The 22,469-nt window shown below is 31.7% G+C and overlaps 3 protein-coding genes and 1 long non-coding RNA gene across 6 annotated transcripts in view; 2 read left to right on the forward strand and 2 right to left on the reverse strand.

Annotated features, from left to right (window-relative positions):
- Window positions 1–1,073: 1,073 nt before the first annotated feature.
- Window positions 1,074–4,833, reverse strand: LOC126738543 (uncharacterized). 2 transcript variants are annotated; one of them, XM_050443919.1, is made up of 6 exons: window positions 4,499–4,833; window positions 4,130–4,395; window positions 3,794–4,033; window positions 3,301–3,581; window positions 2,552–2,736; window positions 1,074–2,290 (listed from the first exon to the last, which is right to left on the reverse strand). In XM_050443919.1, the coding sequence occupies exons 5-6, from the start codon at window positions 2,588–2,590 to the stop codon at window positions 1,184–1,186; spliced, it is 1,146 nt and encodes a 381-aa protein (XP_050299876.1). In that variant the 5' UTR covers window positions 2,591–2,736; window positions 3,301–3,581; window positions 3,794–4,033; window positions 4,130–4,395; window positions 4,499–4,833; the 3' UTR covers window positions 1,074–1,183. The 2 variants fall into 2 exon arrangements, with proteins under 2 accessions (XP_050299876.1, XP_050299875.1); XM_050443918.1 differs by lacking the exon at window positions 4,130–4,395 and having other exon boundaries at window positions 4,499–4,830.
- Window positions 4,834–5,378: 545 nt separating this feature from the next.
- LOC126738546 (uncharacterized) overlaps window positions 5,379–22,469 on the forward strand; it is an 85,468-nt gene continuing 68,377 nt past the window's right edge. The window contains exon 1 of the long non-coding RNA XR_007661374.1: window positions 5,379–5,565. This is a non-coding gene — a long non-coding RNA (uncharacterized LOC126738546). The remainder of the gene's footprint in view (window positions 5,566–22,469) is intronic.
- Window positions 5,784–9,037, forward strand: LOC126738544 (uncharacterized). 2 transcript variants are annotated; one of them, XM_050443921.1, is made up of 3 exons: window positions 5,784–5,953; window positions 6,198–7,032; window positions 8,838–9,037. In XM_050443921.1, exons 1-2 carry the CDS (start codon window positions 5,818–5,820, stop codon window positions 7,016–7,018), a joined length of 957 nt encoding a protein of 318 aa, XP_050299878.1. In that variant the 5' UTR covers window positions 5,784–5,817; the 3' UTR covers window positions 7,019–7,032; window positions 8,838–9,037. The 2 variants fall into 2 exon arrangements, with proteins under 2 accessions (XP_050299878.1, XP_050299877.1); XM_050443920.1 differs by lacking the exon at window positions 8,838–9,037 and having other exon boundaries at window positions 6,198–7,155.
- The window catches only part of LOC126738541 (nidogen), an 89,281-nt gene continuing 84,665 nt past the window's right edge, over window positions 17,854–22,469 (reverse strand). The window contains exons 23-24 of the mRNA XM_050443913.1: window positions 18,322–18,517; window positions 17,854–18,270 (exon numbers count right to left, since the gene is read on the reverse strand). Of these exons, the coding sequence (XP_050299870.1) occupies window positions 18,021–18,270; window positions 18,322–18,517 (446 nt within the window). The 3' untranslated portion in view covers window positions 17,854–18,020. The remainder of the gene's footprint in view (window positions 18,271–18,321; window positions 18,518–22,469) is intronic.

The raw sequence follows: 22,469 nt of genomic DNA on the forward strand, positions 1-22,469 counted from the left end.
GGTACTCACATGTATACTTAGCGCACACAATTTTATGAAAGTTAATTGTCACAATAGGCTGTATATCAATCCTCTATTTTTGTTTTATTTTTTTTACAACATAATAAAATATGTACATTTTATATCACTGATATTTTTCTGCAGAGGCATTCGTTTAAAGTAAAAAAACGTTAAATAAAAACCATAAATCCTTTTTTTTTGCTATAAAATATTATTAATTTATTATTAATTAACAACAAGCAACATTCAGACGTTTCATATTGTGTATATTTATTTTCAAATTAAAATACCTTAAATAATAAAAATCGTTTTTTAAACCTTTTCCAAAACCAAAATAGGCATTTATATTATATAAGGCTTTACTATCCTTGCACGGATCCACGAATCCTACATACTATTAAGGAAATATTTTACATACTATTATAATAATCATAGCATATTTCATATAACAAAATATAATAATACTTAATAAGTAATGTTAAATAGAAAAGGCTTTAAAATACTGCTTTTTCAACCGACAAACAGAATTTTTGTCATCGAGTGACCTCATGCGCAAAGTCACACGAAATTGCATCGCCAAGTGGGTTTATCTTGCCAGCATAGAGAAATGAATATTAAATACTTTTAATTACTCTATGCTTGCCAGTAATAGTATCATGATGTATGGCAGCGTGGGGGCATTATAACCGATTGCATATTTTGAAACACAGGACGCTAGGGGCATACGGGATAAAAGTGCCGTGTGATTGGTTAGATTAACGTGGCGGGCGATTTAAATTATAGTTTATTAATTTACGTAAATTTTTTGTGATTATTTAATTTTATAGATAAATATTTATATATTTTTTTCTGAAATATTTAAGGGAGAGCAATTACATGTATTTTAAAACATGCTTAAATTTGTTAATTCGCAAATAAAATAAAACAGATGTTTTTTTTATAGTGTTTGTTTATGGATATGCAAAAATAATTTACTTATTAAAATAGTAAACTGCATAAACTTTATTGGAACCATTTGTAACGAATATAGGTGTTACATATCTACAGATTAAAAATAAAAATTTAATAAAAAGTCTAAACAATATTTTTTATTACTTTTGTACATATTATGTATTTAATGCGCGGGACCATGAATAATTGCGTTTCGTTGATTTAAAGATATATTTAAACTTATGTTATGTTTTCATTTTTCACTACTTTTACCACTACCTTTGACAACACTTTGGCTACTACGTTTGCCACAAGGTGGTCTTCCTGAAGGGATTATTGAACTTCCACGAGTGGCTCCAGGCCGTCTTCGAGAAGCAGTTGTTGGCTGGACTTTAATTTTTGAGTTGCATTTGACCCTAGAAAGTTTACTGTCTATGAAAGAATATAGCTGCGGCGCAGTTTGTATTCTTTTTAGTTTGTTTGCAAGTCTTTCTAATGCTTTTAAAGGTATTTCCTTAAGCATTTTATCAAATTTTTTACATTCTTCTTTAATTTCTTCAATTACATCTTCTTTTTTGTTGTCATCTTCCAACGTGTCATCAATCTCCATTATTGTCTCGTCAAATAATGAAAATGGTGCATCGATTCTAGTTTCCAGATGGTTTTCTTGATAACCACAATCTTGTATATTTTCTGCATTTTCTGAAAACTCACTTAGGGCCAAAAACCATTTGGATTCGGGGCATTTCTCGCCAAGAGCTAGCCACCCAAGTGATGCTCTTTCTTGAAAATTAATAGCAGGGGCATTCAAAAATGGAATATTTAAATGTTTATGTAGGTAAGCTTGGTGCTTACAAAATGACCCATTTATGCCTGCAAGATAATTGCATACACCAATTGGCACGTCAATAATGTATTTTAAAAAGATATTAGAACTACTACTAATTTGATACAATTCATCTCCCAAAGTTACAATATCTCCCGGTTTAAAATCATTTACTTTTGCACATAGCTTGAAATAATTATTTTTTATTTCGTTTGTTCTTCCATGGGCAAAATCTAATAGCTTGCATTTAAAATACTCCTCCCAAACAAAAGCAATGAAATCAACTAATGCCACACAATTGTAACCTTTTGTACGATGAAGAATAATGTCCTTAAGTATTTTGATGATTACTTCTGCGTAATTGTTTGTATTATTCCCTCTTATGACCAAATGTTTCCTGTGAAGATACAACCACTCTTGTCCTCTAGAAAAATAAATTTCAAATCTTGCCCAAAAAGTTGGACAATCCTCCGCTTCTTGCTGCAGCTTTAACATGTGTTCATTTAGATCTTCATTACTTTCAGAATACATAATCTAAAAAAAAAGCAACACTATATCAATGTGCATTCCATTTATTTTTCGGACTTTTTATAATGTTTCTTAATATACGTAAACAATTGATAGAATTATAGAAATATGTGAATTTCTTATTAACAATAAATAAAATTAAGTAATTAAATAAAGTTTAAAAAAAATAAAAATACCTAGTTAAAAAATGAGCACTATATCGTAAGCATTACAAAATTAATGTATTAACATAATTTATTTACATTATGTAATAATCTTATATTATACCTTACGAAACGAATGCATTAAGATTTGACGCTTTTCCATGGAAATCTTATTTTTGTTTTCACAAGGCCATCGCCATTCTTTTTCAAGCACGTGAAAAAACACAGTAGCCGAGTAGAATTTGGAAATGTATTTTTAAGAGCTGTCTTTTCAGCTTTGGAGTCGTCTGTCATAAAACATATAGGCTCCTGAAAAATGTTTGGATTACATTAGTAATATTATAAAATTATTAACCAATACCTAGAAGAAACAACATAAAATCATAACCACCAATATAATAATTAATTAAAAAAACTAATACACCAAAATATTAAACCATAACCCCATATGAATAAATCAACATACAATGTACTTACAAAAGATTCATTTGTGTTGTTTTTTTTAGTGGAAATAATTATATATGTTTATTAATAATAATATATGTTTATAATAATATAATTATCATATAGTGTATTTAAAAATACTCTATTTAAATACAAGTAATTTTTGCCTAGTTTCTAATTATTCTTTTAGAGTATTATGGGTGGTACAGCTATTCATAAAAGAGGCGTACATACATGTGTTAAGAGAGATTCCCTCCCTATATTATTTTATCATTATTATGGACAATTTACATTTAAATTTGTTTTTCAGTAAGCGTAAATTGTCATGTATGTAGGTATCTTTGTAGTTTTTAATTTTAAAAGGTTAAAATGTCATAGAAACCAAATTAAAAAATTTCAAGTTAAATTACTATTTAATAATTTACTTACAAAATTCCCTTCAAAAGAGTTTGGAAATGACTGCTTTAGCAATCCATAGGCTTGTTCATAACTTTCAAAAGTTTGCCCATCATGCAAAAGTATCGCAATGGGAATGGCACCAGCTTTTGTAGCTGTTAGTAACACAGTAACTGTGGTCTCGCTGGTGTCGCAACTTGATGTACTGTCGCAAAATATCAGTTCCTTGGAGGACTGCAGTTCCTGTGCTCTTTTCATGATTGGCGTAACTATCAATACTGCCCATGGGTCTGTTGCAATTTCAATATTTATTTCTGTAAAAAATAAAAATATTTTAAATAATAATTTTGTTAAAAATAAATCAGCTTAAATTTACAAAGAAATGCAGTAAATAATGTAGGTAAATGAAAAGATGTAAAAAAATAATGGGTGTTCTACATACATAGTTATGTACTTGATTGTAAAAAGAAAACCACAAAAATTGACACGTACACATAAAAGTGGGCATTTAAAAATGTTTAATTACCTGATTGATGATAAAACTTTTTTTTTCTTGAAGTTTTGGTATTGGCTCAAATACCTGTCCAAAATGCCTTAAAGTCCATTTTTTATGAAGGTAATAAAGTGCATTTTTAGTAGGATTCAGAGCGGCATCTGCCATTTTTTTCCAACCTTTTTCATCCAATAATAACAAACTTTCATGGTATCTTCTTGCTTCGGCAGGGCTCATTCCTTTCTCAAAATATCCTTCAAACATCTTTTTAGTCTAAAATTTAGAAGAACCAGCTTGAATAACAAAAAAACGAAAAGAAAAACAACTATTTATGGGTTATACATAATTATATTAAACTTTGCTGCCTACCTCTTCAGAAAGCTTAGAAAGCTTCATAAATTTCAAACTACCACTTGTGCCAAGATTATGGTTAATGATTTAAGTTAAAATTTATAATACCACATAAAGGAATATCTAACTTTAGGTATTCATCCTTTCTTTTTATTTTAGTAGTAATTTTTTAAATTTTAACATCTACTGTTGCAACACATCCTGTATTCATTCCAAACTTGGTACAACTTCTTTTCTTATTTATTGAACTATGTTGGCACACATAATATTTATGATACACAACTCTAAGGAAAACCCCAAATAAAAACTTATTTTATAATAAAAATAGGTAAATGTTCGTTAAATTGCTATAACGAACATTTACCTAAAAATAGTTAAAATCCCTACCTTTGCGGATCTTTTAACTCCCCATTTCGAATCCAGTTTATCCCTGAATACAATTTGTATGCTGATAGATATTTATCAGCATCTTGTGGAGTGGTTAAGTTAATACGCATAATTATTTTCTTCTTTTCTTCATTTTCAGCTTAAACTCGACATTCATAGCCATTTTCCTCACTAAATTTTCATTTATCCATCTCAAAGACAACGCAACAACAACGAAACGATCAAACGACTAGCAATAATAATTAAATAATCAAACGAATAACGATCAAACCTCCATCATACGCCAAAATCAACAATCATTAAATTTGAGGTTAGATTATGTCTTCTTCTTCTTCTTCTAGAATATTTAAAACGAATGCAACGCCCATAAATCACCTGACCAATGATAAAGCACTTGTTTTAACCGTATGCCCCTGACGTCCTGTGTTTCGAAATATGCTAACCGATTCCAAGCGATCTATCGGTTTTAACCGCGGTTAAGCCCTTGGTTCACCTTGAACAGTCCCTTTATAACATAACCAATCGTATCCGCTTGGACGTGTTTGGTTGAAGTAACTTCGTAATTTGTCAGCTGTCGCTATCATCATTTTGTTTGTTTTTAAATAATACCCCAGACGCCAGTAATATTATATGTAATTAGTTCTTAAACATAAATATCTAAAAACAAAACTTATTAGCTATAATAAATTTTGTGTCATCTTTAAAAACGAAATAATTTGTTGTTTGTTTTTATTTTTTCCCGCAATTATTTCAATATCTTTGACATTTGACGTTTAGAAAACAGCTCCGGACGTGGGTAATTGCTGTTCCAAATTGGTGACGTATAAAGGGCTAATTGGTGACGTTACGTATCTCAAGCGGTTATAACCGCTTGGACGTGTTTGGTTTATACCATTTAGGAACGGTAATTACCGATGGACCGCTTGGAATCGGTTTATGTGTACTAGGTTGAACCAAACAGCAAAGGCCGTTCGAATAAAAACTTCCGAGCAGGTTAATGAAATGACCAAGAACAACACAAGGCAGGTACAATATCCCTTAAAGGAATAAAAACAATATAAATATAGGTACGTTTTTCTTTATTTTTTCTGTATTTTAGATGATACCTTAATAATTGTGATGGCTTATATTGTGATAATTTTCCTTCGCTTGTCCTTGATATAATTACAACAATGTAGTATCCGTGAATCATGTTTCTCGGCACGACGTTCAGAGCAAAAAATGTTTATTTTGCATTATTGTTGGCCTGCCTTATCGCTGGGAATACATTCCGTTTTGTCGTGTTCGAGGTACGCGTCGAAATTCTTTTTGACTTAAAAATGCCTAAACGTAAAATAAGTGAGGGAAAAAAGTGTGAAGTGAGGAAACTTAACAAAAAACTCAAGAAAATACAGGATAAGCTACGACTACTGGATTCAAGCGATTCGTCTTTTACGTCATCTAGCGAATCTTCAGGTAATAAAAATGGCTTAATTGCTTTTAAATAATGGAGAAGGAAATCGCGCGATTTCATTAATCTTCTCTGGCAGCATGCGCTTGCCAAATCAAGGGTTATAACACGCGTTATACCATTATAAACAAAAGCATAATATGAAACCTTATAATTGAGAGTGAAATCGCGCGATTTCAGTAATCTCAGGCAACAAGCGTTCGCCAAAAGACTTTAATAAACTGATAAGGTTTTTTGTCGCCCGTTTAGGTTCGTCTTCGGACGTAGAACCCAATAATGAAGAAATCCAGATCATACCTCAAACGGAGACAGCACCAGAACAGATTGAAGTAGATTTTGACTTCTTTGGCAGCAAGCCGCTGGACGAGGCACAAATCGGTGTAGCAATACACAACGAGATTGCAGTACGCTGGAGTGCAGTGCTACAATCGGGGTTAACCAGTGCACAAAGAAGTGACATTACAGAAAAATACAAAATTCCCGAAAATTGTCTACAATTGCTACCTCCAAAAACAAATTATGAAATACAACCATGTCTTCCCGATGGGGTTCTTAAACATGACAAATTCGTTACAGCGTTGCAGTTACAGCTAGCTCACGGCCTCTCAGCCATCGCAACAATAATAAACAAAAATTTGCCAGTCGCAGAACAGGCTAACGACACAAAAGTTTTGGGGGAAGCATGTCAAATTTTTGCAAATGTCCATAATGCGCTTTCAATTCATAGAAAGTACAAAATTTTGCCGCATTTACATCCTGATTGTGCTAAAGTGGCCAAAAACATAAAAATGGATAACAACCTGTTTGGAAAAGATTTTCATGAAGTTTTCAAAAACGACCAAGCTCTAAAAAAATCAAGTGCTGTCTTGAAGAAGAGAGCCTCAACTGCCATGACTGCGACCGCTGGAACTTCTGGACTTCAGCAGAAATACCGTCAGTCTTTAAACTACCAGCGCCCCCAATACAAAGGGAAATTCAAAGAAGGAGTGAGGAGAGAGGAGAGGCTGCCGAGGGAAAGAAGCAAATGGAACCAGCGCAAGGAACAACAGTACCATCAACGCAGGAAGTAGGCGGTTCGAATAAGGTAACTAAATATGCAGGCCGATTAAATAAATTTTCACAAGCGTGGAAAAATATTACCCAAAACAAAGTAGTCTTAAACTGGGTTCAGGGAATAAATCTCCCCTTTCATTCAAAGCCTAAACAACTGCGGAAGCCTAAAAATTACATAGAAAAGGGTCAAATTAAAGATTATGAGAGTTCTATAAAAAACCTAATAAAAATTGGGGCTATTTCAAAATGTCTCCCAACAAAAAATCAATATTTATCGCCTTATTTTATAAGAAAAAAACCAAATGGAGAAAATAGGTTTATATTAAATTTGAAAAAACTTAATAACTATATGGAAGCTCCGCATTTTAAATTAGAAGACCATAGAACAGTGTTAAGACTGTTGCACCATAATAATTATTTAGCAAAAATTGACCTCAAGGACGCTTATTTTTTACTGTCAATGCAGAAAAAATATCGAAAATACCTAAGATTTAAATTCAGGAATGTCATGTATGAGTTTAACTCACTTCCATTTGGTTTAAGCGTAGCCCAATTCATTTTCACCAAAATAATAAAGCAAGTTGCAGGATTTCTAAGGAAATTAAATATTCTATTAATTTTCTATCTTGATGATATTTTACTTCTGGCAGATAGTAAGTCACAATGTATAAAAAATATAAAAACTACAACACAATTGCTAGAAAACTTAGGTTTTATAATCAATATTAACAAAAGCGTATTACAGCCACAACAGACAATTAACTTTCTTGGGTTTTCTTTTAATTCAGCAAGCTTAAAAATTTCATTACCAGAAAAAAAAATATATTTAATAAAACAAAAAATTAAGCAATTTAAAAGGAAAAACCAATGCACTGTAAGAGTTTTTGCACAGTTATTAGGGAAATTAGTAGCGTCATGTCCAGCAACAAAATACGGGTTTGCTCATTTAAAAATTTTGGAAATAATTAAGCACTCAGCTATTCGAAGTGATTATCAAAATTACAATAAGAAAATGGAAATTTGCGACTCAATAAGAAATGAATTATCATGGTGGGAAAATAATATAGGGAAAGGCCAAGATATAAAACCACATCAATTTAAATTAGAAATCTTTTCAGATGCTTCACCTACAGGTTGGGGTGCCTTCTGTGGAAAAAATACTTTTCATGGGTTTTGGGACAAAAATGAATCTCAAATGCACATAAATTACTTAGAAATAAAAGCGGCATATTATGCACTAAGTTCATTAACGAAAAATAAAACTAACATACGGATCTTACTGAGAATTGATAATCAAACCGCTATTTCTTGCATAAATCGAGGGGGTAGTGTCAGATTTCACCATCTGAATGATGCTACAAGACTTATCTGGGAATGGTGTGAAAACAAAAACATATCAATATTTGCAAGTTACATTACGTCATCAGAAAATTTTAAAGCGGACAAAGAATCTAGATCGTTATCGATCGACACGGAGTATCAATTAAATCTTTACGCTTTTACGAAAATTATTCAAAATTTCGGGGAACCAGAAATAGATTTATTTGCCTCAAGAATTAATAATAAATGTAAAAAATATATATCTTGGTTTCCCGATCCAAGCTCATTTTCAGTCGATGCATTCACAATTTCATGGACCGCCTGTTATTTTTACGCTTTTCCGCCTTTTTCGTGCATTCCTCGAGTCTTAGAAAAAATTATTGAGGAAAAAGCACTAGGTATAATGGTTGTACCAAATTGGCCCTCGCAACCCTGGTTTCCTATCTTCCAAAAACTTTTAACTGAAGATCCGATATATTTTAAACCTAATCCTAGCCTCCTTTTATCTCCTTTTAGGACCAGCCATCCGCTATGCAAGGAACTTTCCCTAGTGGCAGGGAAATTGTCAGGATCGCTTATCAAATAAAAGGAATTCCAGCGACAGCGATACCAACAATGATCAATTCCTTATCAGAAGGCACCTTAAAGCAATATTCCAATTGTTTTAAAAAATACTGGGAGTTTTGCAATGAAAGGCAATTTATAAACCCATTTATTTACAGTATAGGTAGATATTTAGAATTCTTAGAACATGCATTAAATAAAGGAATGTCTTATTCTGTCATTAATTCTTATAGGTCGGCTTTAAATCTTATATTTTCGCCGAAACAACAAGACTTAAAATGCATTAATAGGTTTCTCAAGGGTGTAGCAAATATAAGACCGCCGGAGCCGAAATATTCGTACATCTGGAATCCGGATTCGGTACTAGCAGTTTTGAAAACGTGGTACCCATTAAATTCCTTGAATATCGAAAAACTAACCTATAAACTTACTTTTCTAATGGCAATTGCATCCGCCAGTAGAGTACAAACTTTAACTAAAATAAAAATCGGTAACATATTAAAGAATGAAAATAAAATAGAAATAAAAATTTCAGATAGAATTAAAACATCAGCCCCCAATAAAATCCAACCAGTTTTAATATTCCCATTCTTTAATGAAGCACCAGAGTTATGCGTGGCACACACTATAGAGGCTTATCTAGAAAAAACTGCACAGTTTAGGAATAATAACGAATCACTGATCCTAACACATAAAAGACCATTTCACCCAGCAACCTCACAAACCATAAGTTGATGGCTGAAAACAGTGTTAAAATTAGGAGGAATTGACACTACAGTTTTTTCTGGTCAAAGCACTCGACACGCATCAGCTTCCGCTGCTTCCAGGAAAGGGGTGAATATTGACCTCATACGTCATACGGCCGGGTGGACGCCGTCCTCCAATACATTTTTCAAATTCTATAATAGACCCTTAATTAAACCCAGAGAAGAATTTGCTAAAACGGTGCTAACCACCGAAAAATAATGTTGCATAAGATTATTAAAATTCATCCTTATTGGAACAAGCCTTACATATTATTAATAATAATATTTAGTCTAGGGTTATATAAGTATTTATATAATGTACATATAAAACTTTAGGTTTAAGGATCCAATATATGTAGGTACATAGGAACATACCAATGTTGCAGATTAATTTAGTATAGGTATAAGTGTTAATTGTTAAATGCCAATAATTACTTAAAAGATGCATTTACGCATTTATATAAGAAATCTTATATTATTACTATTACTCACTTCATAAGTTTATTAAAATAATACATGTCATAACCAGGTACAATTTGTTAAATAAATTAAAATTTCGCCACTACAAAATTGCCTTTTACTCTAAACATCTACATTGTTGTAATTATATCAAGGACAAGCGAAGGAAAATTATAAGATCAATCGACTTACCTGAAGGAAGATTGATATTAATTTTCCGAGCTTGTCCGTAGATATAATTACAAACCCTCCCACCACTTCCAAGCACCCAGAAGCAATTTTGTCCACCAACCAACGCCAACGGAATGAATTCCCAGCGATAAGGCAGGCCAACAATAATGCAAAATAAACATTTTTTGCTCTGAACGTCGTGCCGAGAAACATGATTCACGGATACTACATTGTTGTAATTATATCTACGGACAAGCTCGGAAAATTATTATCAATCTTCCTTCAGGTAAGTCGATTGATCTTATAATTCTTTAAACTTAAAATACACACTAGATAATCTCAATATTATTCATATAAACATATGCAGTACAAATAAAAATTTGATGGACTCTTAGCATACTTGGAATCTCGTAATTTGATCCATCTTCTGATGCCATTGGTGTTTCGGAAACCCATGAGGTTTTCTAAATGTTAAATGTCGAAAACATTAAAATTCCAGGATATGATTTCTTATATAATGAGAGTAACATAAACAAATATGATGGCTTCATCCTATATATTAAGACCAAGGGAATGTAAAATAATTACTGTAGGAAATATTTATAATATTTGTCAGAGCCATAATAAATAAAAATAACAAATATATAAGGTAAATAGGGCACTATCAGCGTCCGTCATTAGATAAAAATAACTTTACATCTCAGTTAGGTGACCTATTTACAAAATGTATCACAAGGTTTTGAAACATTAATATAATGCAAACAAATAAAATTGAAGTAGTACAATATTTAATAATTTTGGATCATTTTCCTATCCTATTAAATATTAATTTAAAATCATTGAATAAAGACTTACCTAAAAATCATGTTATCAAAAGGTTAAACTATAAAAAATTAAACTTGTTTATTGAAGAGGAAAATTGGTTGGATGTTTTGCAATGTACAGATGTGGATGATTGTGCTAATCTTTTTGTGAATAAAATTAAAAAGAACATTGACTTTGCAACAGAAGAAAAATATATTAAGAGTAAAGGAAGAAAATTAAAACCATGGATAACATAGGGACTTTTGACTTCTATTGGGCAACCCGCTAAACTAAAGAAAATAAGCACAATTCAAAATACAGAGGAAGCATTGAAAAACTTCATCATATACAGAGATCGGCTTAGTAACCTAATAAAACTAACAAAAAATAATTATTATTCTGGAAAAATTGAATTATCAAGACAAAATTGTTTAAATCAATTCGTATCACCTTCGCGAAAGAGTAACGCATATCGCTTGTCTCCCGAGTTTTTCGTGTTTTGCGCTAGTAACAGTACAATAATATAAACGAATTTAGAGCCATAGTTTTGTAAAAGATTCATTTATTAGAGTGATGTAGTTTGTAGTGTAGAAAATCATTTTATAGGTGAAAATTGCAAAAAACTAGTCGCGTAATAAATCGATAAAGAAATAAACACCTCATAAAAACCAAATTCCAGCCATTCATCACTGCGAGAGCAGTCCGATTGGTAGACAGGGTCACCGACTGAAACAAAATATGTACAATATTCAGTAAAATAATTACTGCATTTTCATTTATTATTAATAACAATGGAGTGCAATGATTGTGGGGAGTTGGGGCGGAATAGAAATCCTATTATTCCCTGTGACATTTGCAAGCGGAAATTCTGCAAGCAATGTTCTGAACTAACGTCATCAGAAATAAAGGTATTAGAACTAAAGGACAGGAAGATGAAATACCATTGCATAAAATGTGAAAAATTTGAAACACACGAATTTCTAAAAGCAGCTATTGAGTATAAAGCAGATATTATAAAAGCTAAGGATCAAATAAGATATTAGAGGAAAATCGACCAATTGTTTCACCACTTAAGTATAGTACGGTATTACAACAAAATGAGAGACAAAATACTAATATATCTATTACTAATATGAGTAATATGCCAAATATTATAATAAGGCCTAAGAACCATCAAGATACAAACAAAACAAACGCCGATCTGAAACAAAAAATCAAACCGTCAGAATTAAAAATCTCTAGAAAAGGAACACGGAACATAAAAAATGGAAATATGATAATTAAATGTTCTGAAAAATCGGACATGATTATTCTAAAAAAAAAGCGGAAGTAAAACTAAAGGATTATGATGTACAAATAACCAAGATGAGAAAACCACGTTTCAAAATACGTGGATTTGACTGTGAGTTACAAGAAAAGCAGATTGCAAAAGCGATTAAAGAACAAAATAATTTCTTGGACCAAAATGATGATCTCAAAATAACTTACATAGGTAGACACAAAAAAAACAAACGCCTCGTTTATAAAAAAAAAAATAAAATATAAATTATACCTACAATTTTTGGTGAATGTTCTTCGGATGTATTTAGACACACAAGCCTATGACACAAAGAAAAGTATATATTAACTGGCAACGTTATACCGTTATTGAGGACTGTGGCGAGATGTTTTAGGTGTCCACAATGTTCTCATAAATTAAATACGTGCACTAATCCTGAAGTATGTGAATACTGTTCAGGGGAGCTTAATCGCAAAAACTGCCCAACGGCCAACACTAAATAAAAAATGCATAAATTGTCAAACAGCTAATGAAAAATATAACTTAAAATATGTTTTTCAATACTTTTTAAACATCTTGAGTTCTAAAATCGATTATGGTATTGGAAATGGCTGATATACGACCGGAATTGGGCCTCATTCAAAACATGGAAGCGATGGAGGTGGAAATCAAGCTAGAAAATATATTGGGAAATAAAATACTAAATAAAATTAATTTGGACCAAACACTTTTAAACATAATTCACTTTAATATTAGAATTATCCACAAAAACTTTAATGAATTCATGAGTGTTTTTGAGACCTACAACTTAAATTATTGTGATATAATAATTTTTAGTGAGACATTTAGCAGTTATGATGGACAATACCATATAAAAGGATACAATATGTATTTTAATGGTGCTAAACACAATAGAAACGATGGAACAATAATGTTTATTTGATCAACACTTCTTTATGAGGTAAAGCATATTCTCTTAAATATATGCGATGTAACAGCAAGTAATATTTTTTTAAAAACAATTATGTATTTAATATTATTTGTTTATACAGACCACCAGACACAAATAAGGTAATATTTTTAGAAAAAATAGAAACTTATTTAATGGACATTAAGGGGGGAACTATTGATATATTAGTTGGCGACATTAATATTGATATAATGAATAAAGCTGATAACATTGCAAACTCCTACTTAACAATTTTTAACCATTTCATTAACATGGACTTAAGTGATCACGATCCAGTTATGTTAAATATTGGTAAAATACAACCTATTAGTAAAGATAAAAAAATATTAAGCAGAATACCCTTAGAAATAATAAATGAAAATTGTTTCACAATTTAATACAAGAGCAAAATTGGAATATAGTTCTTGAATCTTTAAATGTTACGGAAGCAACAGATGCTTTTTATAATGAATAAATAAAATGCTTCGACAAGCTACCGTTATTAGGACAATTAAGAAGAGCTTTGATAAACGTCAGCTTTGGATCACAAATGGTATTTAAAGCATTATAACTAGGGATAAAATGAAAAAAGATCTAAATCGAAATTTCAATGAAACAGGTTACGACCTAGAAAAGGTTTATAAATTAGTCTCAGGACCTACCAACAATGATGTAGAAAAAACTAACACTGTCCCACCAATACTAAACAATGACTCTGAATTTAATTATATTAAAGATTTGTCAAATCATTGTAATGAGTTTTTTTTAATAATATAGGGGTAGCAATGTTGAAGAAGATCCCGAAGCCTGGTAATGAGTTTATAACAAGCAGTAATCAATTAAATTCACTATACCTATGGCCAGTAAATAAAAGTGAAATTATAGAAAAGATTCATTTTTTGAAAACCAATGGTAGTCCTGGTATTGATAAAAGTACGTCAAATGCTCTTTACCATCTCACAAAGCAGATTACCGACAGTATGGATAACAATGAAAAAATGAAATGTATAGTTATCTTTTTAGATTTAGCAAAGGCATTTGACACAGTTCCACATGACCTGCTTTTAGAAATTCTCGAGAAGAATGGGATCAGCGGTGTCTTGTTGGATGTCTTTAAAAGCTATTTGTACGAAAGAATCCAATATGTTAAAATAGGAGAAATGTTAAGTGATCCATTAAAAATGAGAATAGGTGCACCACAAGGCACAGGTCTCAATATTCCTTTTAACATATATAAACACCCTAACTAACTTAAAGCTCAAAAACTCAAAAATGGCAAACCGTCCGGATTTTAACAGCATAAATGTGGAAAACTTAAACCAAGAAATTAAAGAGGTTTCAAAAATAAAATACTTGGGCATCATTATAGATATAGACATCTGAAATGCGAAAATCAGGTAGAAAAACTAACATCATATATTAATTTATAAATTTTATGTCTTAAGAAACATTTTAAATAAAAACCTTTTGTTATCTGTATATAAATCTTTTGTAGAATCCTTATTAAGATATGGTATTGTTGTATGGGGTGGTATGTATAAAAGTAAATTGAGTTCGTTGAATGTTGTACAAAATTATTTACTTAAAGTGATTTATTGAAAAAATAGGCTTTACCCTACGAGGTTTAACACTTTAAGACTATTTTTGATGTACGGTCTTAATTCCCCATTTGTCAATTTTTAATTCCCCTTGAAATTAAAAATTGACAAAAAATTTTTGTTTTTAAGAAAAAATGTCGATCATATATTTTTGAAAACATAGAAAGTTTTAAAAAACTCTTTTAGATGTGAGTTTAAGTTTGCGAGTGTTAATTAAGTAGGTATGCAAATTTAAAGCCTGGTGGTTTTCGAAATTATTTTTATAAATAACTTAGGGGTATATTATTAGGTATTTAATTTAAATTTAATTAAATTTTTATTGGAAATTGTGATATTTCTTATAATTTTATTTTATTTATTGTTTATTAACAGACACACAGAACACATACAGGTGTTCATCTAGTTGAAGTCATCTAGGTGAGTCGCTGTTATTTATTAGTTTCGAATATTGTACATTTGTCTGGGTATTAATAGTTAATTATAGTTTTCCCGAACTTTTCAGTTGGTAACACTAATTCATCCCAAGTCACAAAGGTAATTTCTATAAAGTTAAATAAAGTTAAGTTAAGTTCATCAGTATGAATGCCAAGATATTGCTCATTATACCAATGCCAACCTCAAATTATTTCTGTTGATGAATACAAGTACCTGGAGTGATACTAGACTCTTACCTAAAATGGCAAGCACATGTTTAGTATATATCAAACAGTCAGGAAATTAATTTACAAGTTTTGTCATTTGCGCAATATGAAGTTAAAAACTCTTAAAATGGTGTATTCTGCTACTGTTGAGTCTATACTTTAATAACTATTGCATCTTGGCATGGGGGACTTCTTGTCAATATGTGTTAGAGCCCTGATTATCACTCAAAAATACTTACTAAAGATCATTCATAATAAAAATAAGATGTTCATAATAAAAATACTCTTCAATCCAATTATTTAAAGATGCAGAAGTGTTAACAGTGAACCAGATTTATATAAAGTCTATGGTTACGTTTATCTCAAAAACAAAAATAAATCTAAACTTTATTAATCACTTCCGCGTCATCCTTCACCTAGTCAACACGTGGTCGTTCTTGTCCTTTCCCATTCTACGGATTCCTTTCCTTGACCCTTCCCTATCCCTTGCCGTTAGTACAACGTACATTTCAGAATTAATCCTTCATCCCATCAATACGTGGTTGTTCGTCCTTCCTATCCTTTAAATCCCTTTCCCAGACCCTTCCCAACCCCTTGCCGGTGGTAACCGATCCTATTCACGCCGGTAACCAGACCGGATAATGTCGGATGCAGCGTGGGGAGGCGAAATCGTGCATTGAAAAGTTTCGATTGTGATTGATAATTTAATATAGTGAGATATGAGTCGACTCGGGGAAGAGGGTACATACCCGACGATTTTACCGAATCTCCAAATACTGCTGGCAAATTGCCTCGTAGCAGATCACTTGAACAGAACTTTATTAAGTGCCATTTTTAATATATTACCAAATGAACTAAAAATTTCTCCTTATAAAAAAATAAAAATAAAATTAAACAATTGCTTTTTAATAATATTCTATTTAATATACAAACATATTTATTGATAGTTCTATTGTATTGTAATAATAATAATAAGTGATACATTTTGTGAAAAAAATTATATGTAGTATTAAAATTTGTTATATTATAAAAAATAGATATACAGGGTGTTACAAAATTCGGTGCAAATATTTCAAGAGCGTATTGTTGGAGTTAAAATAAAACCTTTTTTTCCTGTAAACATGTGTCAATTGCTCAAGAAAATCTATTATTTGGAACACTGACTACAGTTATACGTCAAATATTTAAAAGTCGTTATTGTTTTGGGTCTTGAGATTTTTTATCCCAAAAATGGTGTAAACCCAATTTTAGGAAAGGAATCAGGAGGGCTTACCCTTATGATAGCCCATATCTTATGTTTCCAATCAGATATTTGAAAATGTAGTCCATCTAATTAGCCATAAAAAAATCTAAAATTATCGTTTTTTTTTGCATTTTTGGATAAAATTGTCACAGCCCACTTCGTTTTTTTTCTAATTTAATAGATTAATTGGGTTTAATTAATCTATTTTTTTTTTCTCCCTTTCGTTTATCAGCGATTTTCTCGAACACGCTTAATTATATGGAAAAAATGCAAGAAACAAAAATTTATACTTTTTCGTGGCTGACTACATGGTGTTGCTAGATCTTTAAATTTCTTATATAAGCTCCCCTGAATCCTCTCCTAAAATTGGATTTACACCATTTTTGAAACAGAAAATAAAAATAACGCCTAAAAAACGGGGACATGCAAATTTTCAGAAGAATTGATGCATAATTGTAGTTACGATTTTAAATAATCGATTTTCTTCAAGCTATTTTCCTATTTTCGTGGGCTGTAGCTCTGAGGGAGTGAATTTTAGGACACATGTTTATAGGAAAGAAAAGTTTTACTTTAACTCCAACAATACGCTCTTAAAATATTTGTAACACCCTGTATATTAAAGTAATTAGATACCCTTATACACACACCGAGCTCCATTGTGTATAATATATATTTGGTTTGAGATGTATTATTTTTATTAATGAATAAAGTAAAGTAAGCTAAGAAAAAAAAATTCTTTTAATGTTACAATATCTAAATATTTAATAATTACTAATCAACTTCAAGGAGTAATTCAAAAAGGCTCAATTCTTTAATGTATTGTAGGTGTTTTTCATTCTTGGCAACACACGGGTGGATTCTCAATGTCTAAAGTTGCACCCTGTATTACCCTCGGCCTATTGTGGCAAGGCCCTTTGTATACTTGAAATACCTGACACCTAGAAAAAGGCCTACTGACCCTTTATTCAACGCAGTTACGGAGGAGAAACCCAACTCAACCAACTTGGCGTATCTCTAAACAGAGAGGAGTTGGATATCCTCCGGACGGCGTAACACTATAAGAGAATAATACATGCAGTTTAATGATTATTTTATTTATCTTTATTTTAAACAGCATTACAAACAAAACTTACTTAAAAATATTACAGGTAACTTTTACGTGGAGATTTAATCTAATGCGACTTATTTTTATAAAATAAAGGGTTCTATTGGTTTAAAAATATATCTTACTAATTATTATTCTTATTACAACGTACAGCCTGGTTCTTGAGTACTATCAGATAACCTGGCGCAGACACATCTCTTGCTTCCTTTGCCATCAGGCAAGCAAATATGTTCTTCTTGGCAAGTCGTATATTGACATAGATTTGACAATTTTGGGCAGCTATTTGGTACAGCGACCAAACCAAACAGTTTATTGCCAGAACCTCCTGCAGGTACATTAAGAGATGGAAGACGTTGAAGTGTATATTTATCTACCCTTTCAATTTTTTTTCTGAAAAGTTAATTAATTTATTTAGGTGTTTTATTAATTAGTTTTACTTACGATATCCAATCTGACCAGAAAACCATTTTATCTGTAATAGTAATTCCAAACGGATAAGTGCAGTTTATGGCAATAGTCTGAATTTGACGATTATCTATTTGAACACATTCTATATTTTTAGTTCCTGCGTCAGGGTAACAAAGCTGGTCAGTATCAAAATCAATAGCTAATGAGTTTGGAAGGGAAACTGCTGGGCCTAAAAACATCAGATAATTGTGAAATGATGAATTTATCTGGATAAGAATAAGTTTTAATTTTAAATATAAATAAATTCATTTAGTTTATGTTACCTATCTTACAATAAATGAAAAAGATTCTGAATAAAGAAGATGTTAATATATTTTGCGAAACAACAGCTAATTTAAACATAATCACAAAATAAAATATTGGACATTTATTTTGTGATTCCTAAACCCAACAATATTACAAACCATAAAACCTTATTTAGATCTTTATCAAAAAATACTATTTTCAGATCTGGGTATACTATTGACAAATGAAATAGCTGAAATACAATGCGACTTTCGCAAGTTGGCAGATTACTCTATTGTCGCATGTGCTGTCGATGTGCATGACGTCAATCCAAGATGTATAAGTAGATTATCGGTTCCTCGTTTTCATTCTGCCTTATTTCACAGATGTTTTCTTTTTAATGCTGTTTCGGTGTATAATGGCCTTCCGAATTCACTTAAGTGTATGTCCATTGCTGCTGGTTTTAAAGTAAAATTAATGTCGCATTTTCTCACGTTACAGATGATCTCCTTATAATTTACAGGGATAATGTGTAAATTTTTTTTTTCTGTTATTTTTTAGTTTTATGTCATTGCTTATTTTCCAACTCAAGATAGATTTCATGGATTTCACGGGTTTTCTATTATCTTCTTTCTATAACTGCTATCTATGTAATTTGGTATATATTTTTGTTCATGTAATTAGAGGTTAAGTTGATTAGCCCTAGGCTAGACTTCGCCTTTGTACATTTTGGTATAATAAAGAAATTTACTTATTTATTTATTAAAGCCGAAGATCAAACGAAAAACAAACGTGGCAGACTTTATACTAAGAGTAATTTTACAAAGTTTGAGTCTCTTTGTCAAAGAACCAATTGGAAGAGTTTTAAAAGTAGATAATGAACTAACAAATGTTCACTTTCCTATCTTGAACAAATTCAATGAAGCCTTCCCAATTGTTAAAAAAAAATTAAAAGAAACAAGCCATGGTATATATTAAAAGTTTCAGAAAAAAATATGAGGGCCTTGCTTCACATACGTAAATTTGCCATGGACAATGATTTATTTTGGATCTATTTCAATAATTATAATAGGATTTAGAGGAATACTATTGTTGAAATTAAATACTATTGCTGAGAATTGATGAGCCACCAAATAAATAAAAAAAATCATGGCATATTGTTAACGAGTTGATGGGGGGGAAAGCCGCACAACTCTTGAATTGGCATATAGTTTACATGCAGACACACTCGTGCTACTGTAACATTGCTTCTGTACTCACCAAGGATGTGGAGGAGACATTTTTCATTAATCCCACTAATATTTTGGAGGTCGGAGATGTTATAAGAAAAATAAAACATCAGCAGATTGGGATCACGTCTCTTTAAGGATACTCTCGGCATTACCACCCAATGCCCTTCAGGCATTTGTAGATTCATTCATTGAATCTTTCACTTCGAATACATTTCCCGATTACCTTAAGCAAGCAATTATTATTCCGGTTCATAATTTTGACCAATAGCTCTCCTCCCTACCATATCTAAGATTGCTGAAAAATTGATGAAGGTGAGAATGATAACTTTTTTGGAGCGATTTAACATTCTAAGCGTATCACAATTATGTTTCAAGAGGCCAGGTGTACCGGTAATGCTATTTTAGATCTTCAATTTTTTATTTCTTAATTCCGTTGAAGTTGCTACAGCAGTTTTCTGTCGCACATCCAAGGCTTTTGACTGTGTGGATCACAGAATACTGTCATGGGAGATGAAGAGATATGGTTTTAGAGGGTCTTTGGGTTGGTTCAGCTCCTTTCTATCAGGTCGTGTCTAAAGGATTAATTCTGGTGGTCATTGCTACTAAAACACATACTACAGACTACTACAGGGGTTCACCAAGATTCTGTACTAAGGCCGTTATTATTTCTTCTTTGTCGTGTTATCGACCTATCGATTATGTTAAGGACTTTGCTTTGCTCCCCATAAAAGGTAGGGTTACTATATTTGCAGATGACACCACCATCATTTGGCATGGAAAATACATTGACCAACTGAAAATGTTTCTGGATGCTGACTTCCTTATGATTAGATGCAATGCAAATCGACTTTGTTTTAATACATCGAATACAAATCTGTTTACATTGCAAAAAATGCTTATCATGCCCTTGTGGAGTCTGGAGTCACATCTTCGCTATGGAATTTGTTTCTGGAGATCATGTGCCCACTATCTCTTTAATACAGTATTTGTTCTACAAAAAAGACCAATTAGAGCACTTTGTGGAGTGAGGTGTCGTATCGGCATCTTTTTGTGCAAAATAGAATCTTGATCCTTTGTTGCTTATATATGCTTGAAACAATAACTATTGTTTTCAAAAAGCACCAGCAGGAAATTGTAGGCGGCAGTTCGTTTGGAACTTGTCTTAATAGACCCTTCGGTTGCCCATTCCACATTCAGATCAAGTGAGAAATTCTTTTATTTACATGGGTAAAAAAAAAAATCATCTTCCTCTTTGTATAAGGAAACTTAAGTCTTATATCAAATTTAAAAACCATTAAAAAAAGTATTGTTTGTTACTAAGGCATATCCTGATTACCTATTATTACTACTGACTACCTATTATATATGTATCTGTGATTTGAAAACAAATTATTGTAACTTTATTTGCTTTCTGATATCTATTAGTTCTAAGTTTTACTGACTTAGATTTAATAAGGCTTTGTCCATAACTCTATTTGGGACAATAAAGCTACTTTTTGAATTTGAAATAGACATTAATGTTTGTACAGGTTGTCAAACTGCTTTGAGTAATACGTCATTTTGACATAAACAAGCTTATTTTCATAATCTGTTTTACTTTGTATTTCTTTTATGTGATAATCACAATGTATCAAAACTATGAAAAATTCGATATGATTAAATGTTTTATTGAATGTAATGAAAACGCAAGAGAGGCCTGTAATTTATATCAACGATGATATCCAGAACGGGGGCAGCCACATAGTACGCTGTTTGAGAAATTAAAAAGAAACCTTATTAATTTTGGTTCTTTTGCTAAACCGCGAAGAAATGCTAATAATAATATAAATGACGATCAAGAACTATTGGATATAACAGTTTTGGGCGCAATTGAAAATAACTGTAATCTATCCACCCGGAAATTGGAAGTAGAAACTGGTGTGCCAAGGACCTCTGCACGACGGATTTAAAAAAAATATAGGTATAAAGCTTATCGAACCCGAAAAGTTCATCATCTCTTTCCTGCGGATCGTGATAGAAGATTGGAATTCTGTCGGTGGTATTTGCAAAAGTGTGGTCAAGATACAACATTTGGCTACAATTGTATTTGGACGGATGAAGCATCGATTAGTAGTGCAGGCATTTTTAATAGGTATACCTGGGCTGGAGCAAATCCTCACGCAACGGTGGCTGTAAGAAATCAAGGCCGTTACAGTTTTAGTGTATGGGTAGGCATATTTCGTGGTAGATTTATTGGTCCCTATATTTGTGATGGACAGTTAAATTCAGAGCGATATTTACAAATTCTGCAAACGCAAGTTGAGCGCTTCTTAGAGGAATTGCCTCTAGCCCAGCAGAGGCATCCTATATTTTTCCAGCAGGATGGTGCGCCACCGCCTAATTCTAGAGTGGTCAGTAATTATTTAAATGAGCAGTTTGGTGAGTAGTGGATAGGAAATCAAGGTCCAATACGTTGGCCGCCTAGATCCCCTGACTTAACACCCTTAAATTTTTATCTTTGGGGAAGAATAAAAGACTTGGTATACCAACAGCCAATTACTTCAAGAGTAATGTTGGAAGAAGCTTTACATAATGCATTTGCAACAATAACAAATATTGAATTAAGAAACGCTGTTGATAATGTTGAAAAACGTAGCCGCTGGTGCATTGATCAGGAAGGAGCTC

Source organism: Anthonomus grandis, chromosome 7, assembly GCF_022605725.1.
Source record: "Anthonomus grandis grandis chromosome 7, icAntGran1.3, whole genome shotgun sequence".
NCBI lineage: Eukaryota > Metazoa > Arthropoda > Insecta > Coleoptera > Curculionidae > Anthonomus > Anthonomus grandis.

Excerpts from the sequence above, each read along its gene's own strand:
- LOC126738543 (XM_050443919.1), bottom strand. The coding sequence starts at position 2,590 with ATGGAAAAGCGTCAAATCTTAATGCATTCGTTTCGTAAG. Across the intron at positions 2,291-2,551 it reads TAATGCATTCGTTTCGTAAG|ATTATGTATTCTGAAAGTAA; the intron begins GTATAATATAAG and ends CTTTTTTTTTAG.
- LOC126738544 (XM_050443921.1), top strand. The coding sequence starts at position 5,818 with ATGCCTAAACGTAAAATAAGTGAGGGAAAAAAGTGTGAAGTGAGGAAA. Across the intron at positions 5,954-6,197 it reads GTCATCTAGCGAATCTTCAG|GTTCGTCTTCGGACGTAGAA; the intron begins GTAATAAAAATG and ends TCGCCCGTTTAG.